At 41.2% G+C, this 8388-nt stretch overlaps 1 protein-coding gene across 1 annotated transcript; it reads right to left on the bottom strand.

Annotated features, from left to right (window-relative positions):
- Nucleotides 1-4715: 4715 nt before the first annotated feature.
- Nucleotides 4716-8388, bottom strand: rnf26 (ring finger protein 26). The gene has a single exon (XM_015036709.1). The coding sequence runs from the start codon at nt 7836-7838 to the stop codon at nt 6501-6503; it is 1338 nt and encodes a 445-aa protein (XP_014892195.1). The 5' UTR covers nt 7839-8388; the 3' UTR covers nt 4716-6500.

Below are 8388 nucleotides of genomic sequence, written 5' to 3'. Positions count from 1 at the left end.
TTGTTTGTGTTTTTTTTTTTTGGGGGGGGGGGGGGGGGAGGAGAGGCAATAAAATCACAAATTTTGTGGAGCTAATTTGGAAATATTTCCAAGGAATTTTGCAGTATTTACGTTTATGTGTGACGTTGTGACTTTGTTAATCGTTACATCGATATCTTGACATTGAATAATGCTGAGGCAGCGGTGTCGTAAAAGTACAAAGTACTGCCACCTACAGGTGGGAGTTAGTGCAATGTTTTTGACCATTTAGTCTGTTGATTTTGACGTGAATTTCCACAATCACAGGAAACCGGGAGGACTGGTTGATATAATTTGGCACCTGGAGTCTTGAGGCCCACACAAGAAGCTTTGGCGGGCCTCATTTGGACCCCGGGCCTTGAGTTTCACACATGTGACCTACGAAAACCCAGAAACTCACAGTGAATCATTAAGTTTGCAGTAATTCCACATTCCGCATAAAATCTGAGTCAGGTTTTATGGGTGTCTATCGTGGGGTTTTAGGAAACAAAGCGGACACACACATTACACAGGTCCAGGAGTACTTTCTATGTTTAATGGTAAATGACCCAATGAACTCAAACTTACCACTACATTCAGTCACTCACCCATTATTCACACACTGATGGTGGTAAAATTAGACCAAAGAAAAACATTTTAAATACAAAAATCTAATAAAAGGCATGCTCAACGTCTTCTTAAAAGATACTTTTAATCTGACAAACAAGCCTCATTTTAATATCACAAAAATGAGGCTCATCTTATATTTTTGTTCCAGCTTTCTTCAGCAGGGGGCAGTGTTGTGCTACTGCTCATCAACTGCGCCACAGAATGAAAAAAGAGCCAGTCATCATGACGTCTGTCTAGTTAGCAACGCGGTTATTTCTGCTTTTACTGATTAGATCTGTTCAGTTGTGTTTTAAATAAAGTCCCTCAGATGGTAGGTGAAGACTTCGTTTGTTAAATGCAGATTAATGTGGTTATTTTAAGTACCGTCAATAAATCTGACATCAAAATGTCCTTTTTTCACGAAGAGTTTTATATTCAACAAGAAGAGACATGAGGGGGTTTCCTCTTATAATATTTGCAATCAGATAATTATAGAAAATCATTTTTGAATAAATTATTGATAAGCAATAAGGTTAAATGTCAAATAGCTGCAATTATGTACATATTATTGACTAAATTAGGTTTTTAGTAATATATTTGTCTAGTATCTAACATAGACAGTAAGATGACCTCCTTGACCCTCTCTAAATGTATGAAAGCTCGCACAACACATAGACTCTTACTCTGAAAATATGTAAACGCATATTTACATATTACATGATGGAGCTTTAAAATGTCTGCACACCAGCGGCAGACGTGAATAAGTTGCTTCAGCTGCTGGGCTCAGGTTGATTTCCTCCATCAATAATGGCTCAGAGTTGATAAATCAGGATGTTTACTGTCACACTCCCCTCATGTGACTGGATGCTTAAACCTCAACCTCAAGAATATTTTACCCAGAAGCACCAAAATCAGCGCAGAGTTTGGAAAGAAGAACTGAAACATCCTTCAGTGTTATTTACTGAAATGTTGTTCAGCACCACCAGCTTTAAACCACTTAACTACACTTGGGATTGAACGCTGGTGTTCCAGGATTTTGATCCTCGCTGGTTGCTTCTTGAACATGTCTCAGTAAAAAACACGTAGTTTGGAAATGTGCAAACAGGATGACATAAAGCTTCTTGAAAGGCTTTGAAATTAACCATATTGTACTCTGGAATATGTTTAAAAACTGTGATTTTATCTGGAAACAAACCAATTTAAATAATATCTGCCAAGTCTGAAGAGAGGAGTGTTTTTTGTTTGTTTGGGGTTTTTTTAGCCAGAAGGTTGTTGAAGTCAGCAAAAATGTTTCCTATCAATGCAGCTTATTAGGGAATATTTAACTGTATGTATAATTTTGACTGTGTTCTGTTTTATTAAAATTCACAACAAAGTGAAAAACAACTACTTGTTTTTAAAATGTATTGAATTAATGGCAACTATGCCCATAATAAATGAGGTGATATATGATTTTACACAATTCACAGGAATATTTTGTCCAAATTCAGATATATCCCTGATTGGAGTCAGCATAAACTCTGAGTCAACTGGTTTTTATGAAGTCAACTCAGGATGCAAATCAAGTCAAGTTTTTTTTATATATGTTTCAGCAACAAGGATGTTCAAAATGTTTTGTACCATAGAAAATACAGAAACAAATAATGGACCAAGCAATAAAAATTACATTTTGTCAAATGCCATCATCGTCACCCAAATAACACACATTGAATAAGTTGATCAAAGTTCCAGCTGCTGCTCTAAACAGCCTTGATTTAAACAAGCTCAGGTTTTCAGCATCTTTGCAGTTTTCTGGATGTTTGTTTCAGATTAATGGAAAGCATGTAAGTGATAAACAGAAAGAACTCATAAACTTTAAGGAAAAAAAAAAACACATCCTGATGAATGCGATAAAGATTTCCCACACAGTTCCCAGCCAGAAACCCTGAGGTCAAAGGGCAGAGGCTGAATCCCTGAAGTATAAAGCTCTCTCTAGTTGTTTGCTGCTTCCTGCTGTTATAACACTAAACTTCCTGTTAACGCTGCTGAGGCCGAACTAAAGCCACTCGGCTGCTTTTGATCACTAACAAAGTGTCTGCTGAGAGACAGAGAGAGAGGGAGAGAGAGAGAGAGAGAGAGAGAGACAAAAGAACTGATTAATGATTGGACAGCAGCAAAGGTAATCACATCACTAGGATTTACATACAAACATCCCAATCTGCCAAATCTTCTCCGTCAATAATTGGATTCCTCAGGAGTCTCAGTCGTCTTTCGCGGTGTTAAGGATGAGTCTGAAGGGAGCTAGAATGCATAAAACCACAAAGCTTTGATGAATTGTCATGTTTATAAAAAATGACCATCAGTGCCTCTTCTTCCTCCCCCTCCTCCTCCTCCGACTGTCTTCCTTTGGCTCCATATTCACATTCTTGCACGGAGGATTCCCATTATCTCTGCAGACGGGAGACATGAAAGCTGAGCTATCTATGGACTCAAGTGTTTCTCTGTCCTCGGTATCAGATGTGTTCACAAGTAAAAGGATTCTGTGATCTCATTTAGCAGCAGAAATACTCCTCACTGCATCCGAGCTGCGAAAGCTGTGTGGTCCTTGAATCAAGAAGTTTAAGAAACGGTGAGATCACAGAGAGGATCATTGCTACATAACGCCGTTTCTTTTAGTCGAGAAGAATGATCGTGATTCTGACTAAATCCTGGACCTCAAAGGTTTTACCAGAAAGTTCTCTTTCTTATTCTGTAACTTTTAGAGGGGAATGAAACATACTTTTTTTTTTTTTGGCTTTTAAATGATCAAAAAGACCTTTTTTTAATGAAGCATTGGGTCAAATTAACACCATTTCTTTTTGACAAAGTGGACTGAGAGCAACATCAATGCATAAAAATATTAATTATTCTTTAATTTACTGCACCATTGACCTGCAGCATCTTCTTTGCACTATTCAGTCGTGGCGTGAGTCTTTCAGCTGCTGTAACTGCATTACTAATTAACTAGTAAGTTTCTGCACATTTAGTCTTAATGACCCAAAATCAGCCACTGAGTAGATTGAAATGCTGCTCGGGTGTTGGCCACATTAAAGCGCATCTTTTATTACGCTCACATTAGCCTGTTAGCCCCAGCATGAGGAGGAATAAACAAAACTGGGTGTCCAATCAGGCAGCCTCCCTTTGGACGCGTTCAGGGTAGAGGAGATCCTGCAGAATGTGGTAAACCAACACAAAGTAGCTCGTAATTGTGAAAAAGGGGAAACTACACGTTGTTTTAAACAACTAAATATCTGAAAAGTGTGGATTCAGCCCCTCTGACAACCTTGCATCCTTTTCCTTTTCTACTTCACATGTATGGCTTAGGAATAGACAAAAAGGTTAGTCTTTGCTGTGCAAAGTTTTCAAAGCTATCCCCCTTTAGCATTGGAGTAATCAGGGAGTTGAATACGATGGCACACCCGTCTTCAAGAAGATTAATTTGCGAAAAACTGTATGTATTCCTTTCCTTCCAAGCCACTTTCTATTAGTCCATGGCGTGAGCTCCCATTACAATATTTTATTTACAGTTTGTAGTTGTTAAGTGACAAAAAGTGTAAAAAGTCTAAGAGGTTTTGAGATTAGCTTTGAAAGGCAGCGCATCTTCTGGACTGAGAACACAGTAGGTTGAGCAGGAGGAAGCTAAATGCTAACAGTTACCCTTAAAGCTATTTGTTGCTGTATCAACCTTCAAGACTGCTCAGGTCTTCTGGTTCTGGTTCTGCTCTGCGTCCCCACAACCAGAACCAAACATGGGGAAGCAGCATTCAGCTTCTATGCACCACAAATCTGGAACAAACTTTACATCCAGACTAAAAACCCATCTGTTTAGTTGCTTTTGTACCATAATGAATGAAACACTAACCAACATGACGACGTGAAATTACTGCACTTAAAAGAATGTAACGTTTCAACAAATGTGCTACACAAATAAACTTGGCTGGTTAATTTGCTTATGTTCTGCAGCTGAAAAGGACCGACGGTTTAAAAGCAGCAATAGGTTAATCATTTGTTGAAGTCCTTTACTTTTCTGTCCAAGTGTGGAGCTGTAAGCATTTCGATTAGGCTCATAAAAAAAAGAAGATAAAATACAGTTCACTCACTGATTCTTGTTTTATTGTGAAATTGCCAGTTACACGGCAGCCGTCATGTTATAAAAGAAAATCCCACATTACATTCACATTTTCCAATCACATCATCTCACACGGCTCATACAGCTAAATACTTCGGGAGAAGCAACAGATAACAGTCGAGTGAGCCGTTTTCAGCTCACTTTAACAAGGAATGCCATTGGTGTTTAGGAAGTACCTGAGAGGAGGAGCAGCTTAGGATGACAACATTTTCATTAATTACAAACTTACAGACCTTTTAAAAAGAAGAAGAAGGGAGAAATCAGGCCGAATCGCTATTCAGCTATTACTGTGAAGTCAAATTTTCTCTTTGCAAAGCAAGACAAAGAGGGAAAAAAAGCTGTGAAAAAAAGCAAACTGGCCATGTTTCAGGCCTGCTCCCACCACACCCACAATCAATAACACTGCAACATCTGGAGTCCAAAATAACCTCCTGTAAACTTTAAACAGATCAATATGAACATTTCAGGATTATTCACCACTTTAGAGCACCAAAAGCAAGTTAAACAGTAAAGCCTTATTGGTTTATGGTCCAGTTTTTTGGGGGTTTTATTTAACATCACAAATCTGCTTCATCACATTACTAGGAGAAAGCAGAAACCATTTATGGATTATCTGGTAATAATACACCTCAAAAGGAAGACTGGGGAAAAGCCCCAACAACAGACAGAACAACAGGGAATAAAGTCTGAGGATAAACAGACGGTAGAAAAATGCAACGCAAATAAAAATGTCGAAGGCTGGAGTTGCAGGCCGTACGCAGTAAAGCACAGTGTTCCTCTGGTTTCTCACAGCTTGGCACGTCGATGGCCTGACATTTTAAGACATAAACAGTTGTAAACAGTTTTTAGCTTCAGCTGAATACAATCCCTACAAACACCTGAGACACAGCGATACAAGAGTGAAAGATTTTTACTAAAAAGAGGTCTTGGTAACAAAAAAAAAAGAAGAGGAAAACAAATATCCAGTGATGTGTTGGGAATATTGATTGCATGAGATTTCCATAGATATAATAGCCAGTCAGCATGTATCCCTTATTTTCCCCAATGCTAAGCTGTTTCAATGCACATACAAAAACTCTAGGCAGCTTAATTTTATTTTGCTTGGTGTAATACTTCTGTAATTTAGTGAGCGAGCTTCTTTCAATCAGCAGATGGAGCTGCATCTCAGTTTAACCTTTTACAGACCTTTGATTGCTTGTGCACGTAGTAGGTCATATGTAAAATAGATTTGTAGCACTTTAGTTGAAGTAAAATGAACAAAGTTCATCAGATTGAAAGCACTTGTGCCATAGTAGGGTCAAAAAAAAAAAAAAAAGCCTCTCCGAAGCAAAACAGTTGTAGTTTTTATGGGAGAAGAGCCTGAAAGAACTATTGAATTAGTGTGTGAACTCCATTAACAATCCTATGTAAAGAGAAGTATATATAAAGACAAAATGTACAGTTTTTTGTAGTATATAGTTTATGAAATACTTTGGGGAACATTTGAACACCTTCCACAAACATCAACCGAAGCAAAACTTACAATGAACATGTGTTTTATTAAGTTTTGTTCAAAAAAAATTTGTGGGGCATCTTTAAAAATAAAGCTTATTTATAACTTCACTGACTGAAGAAAACCACAAAACTTGAAAAAGTGGTGTTATTGTTGGGCTTCAAGGAAAAAGAAACATTTTAAACTGCTCTGTGTGGTGGTGAATACTTTAAGGCGGTTGGGGCTCATCGCTGCTTGGATTCCCTTTTCTCCCCCTCAGAGGTAAACGTCCATGGTGTTGAGGATCATCTGGCGGCACAGAGGACAGTTCTGCTGGTAAATGGGCTGCCTCAGGAGGATGTTGGTGCAGTCCCTACACAAGCAGAGGTGTCTGCACGGCAGCAGCACCACTGTCTTGGTGCAGTCCTGACAAATAACACACTTTTTTCTCTCCTCCTGCTCTTTTAACAGAGTAAGCAGGCTTTCGGCGGGCAGGAGTTTGCCGTCTTTGCCTAAAGATGAAGATGGCGATGTCCTTAGTGATCCATCTGAACTCGACGAAGGCAAATCCTGCAGTTCCTGCTGGGCTCCGTCTCCCGCTCTTCCATCTGGTGGGTCCCGGCGCTCCTCCCTGGTGTCGCCGTCTCCTCTTCCTCTGTTGGCATTGTCGATTTGGAGCACTGTCCGCAGCACCAGGCGCAGAATAGACAGCTGCTGCCAAAAAATCCTCTCCCGCAGGTAGACGTGTCGAAACCTCCTCTGTAGGTGCTGAATGTTGCGGTGTAGAGAACGTGGGGTACGCCAAAGGACCGTGAAGCGCAGCCACAGAGTCTCATACAGTCTCCGCAGAGCACGGAAGGAGTTCATGTACACCAAAATGTGCACAGCTGCTTGTCGGCTCAGTCTGGGGTTCAGGTAGGCGGTGGTCATCAGAGCAATGGTGACGGTAAGCAGGAGGCCGTAGATGTTCAGGATGAAGATGGAGATAAACATGTGGACAAGGGAAGCAAGAAAATCCAGAAGCAGTTTACAGGGAGACCACAGAAATGCCGACGTCCCGACCAGGCTGCTGTACAGGAAGGTGAAGAAGGTCAGGGTGAGCTCCAGCGCCTTCTGCAGTGGACTGGACACCGTCTGCCACACACCCACAGCTGCCAAGTAGATGTTCTGGGTGGCGATGAGGGCAAAGTTCACCACCGTGTTTGTGAAGTAAACCACCAGGCTGACAGCGATGCCACAGCCCTCCAAGACTGACACCAAACCTCTGCACAGGTGCTCCTTCCCCCGCAGCAGGACGTGCATGGACAGGTAGCCCACCATCTTCAGACTCTCCAGGAGCCCCTCCAGGGCCAATAGTGCGCTGCCCAGCAGGGTGACTGCCCCGTGGGCCAGGCTCGATGTCGTTTCTGCCATGTGCATGGCGGAGAACAGGAGGAGGTTCCCCATCTGCAGCAGAAAGTTAGTGATCAGGGTGGGCAGGTTGGTGATGAAGGCGACGATCGCCAGGAGAGTCTTCACCACGGTGTGTACGATCAGAAAGTTCAGGTCCAAGAGTAACCCGGCAACATCCAGGCATCTCCCCACAGTGGATATCACAAAGTTCACCAGCCCCATGGTGAATTTAACCGGTTACCTCTCCGTGTTCAGAGGTGGTCTCCATGTGCATTCTGGCTGAATTTCAGTAACATCAACGTTACATCTTGTACGGTCCTTTACTTCTCTGCTAGCGTCGTTCGCCCCGGTACTACAGTACACCATTTCACTTCATGAAACAAAAATCCGTCTTTTTTTTTTTTTTGCGTGTTATCAAAGTCTTCTGCTGGCTGAAAGGACGCGACACCATTACAAACACACGCGTTTACAGAAGCGGATGTTTGGTTTCAAACCGTTGACACTTCCGTTTGTTTTCCTGGTTTCGTTTTAGCTTTGTGGTCCTCATGCGATCCAAAAAGGCGTTCTTGGTTGAACGGTAAGGTCCCAGAATATGTAGAACCTGGAAACTGGTCGAATAAAACCAGATAAAATTAGAAAATAAACCTCACAGCAATATTAAAGGCGTTTATCGTCGTTATCAATTCCGCCATACTTGTTTTGGTCACGTCAGCTGACCTCGCTTCTGGGCATGGGAATTTCGACTCTCTTCCGGGATTTACACCATTTGGCT

The sequence above is a fragment of the Poecilia latipinna genome, unplaced genomic scaffold (genome assembly GCF_001443285.1).
Source record: "Poecilia latipinna isolate Pla-1442-1.1 unplaced genomic scaffold, P_latipinna-1.0 Scaffold376, whole genome shotgun sequence".
Lineage (NCBI taxonomy): Eukaryota > Metazoa > Chordata > Actinopteri > Cyprinodontiformes > Poeciliidae > Poecilia > Poecilia latipinna.
Note: the sequence above shows the minus strand (reverse complement) of the source record. Positions and strands in the feature narration are given on the sequence as shown.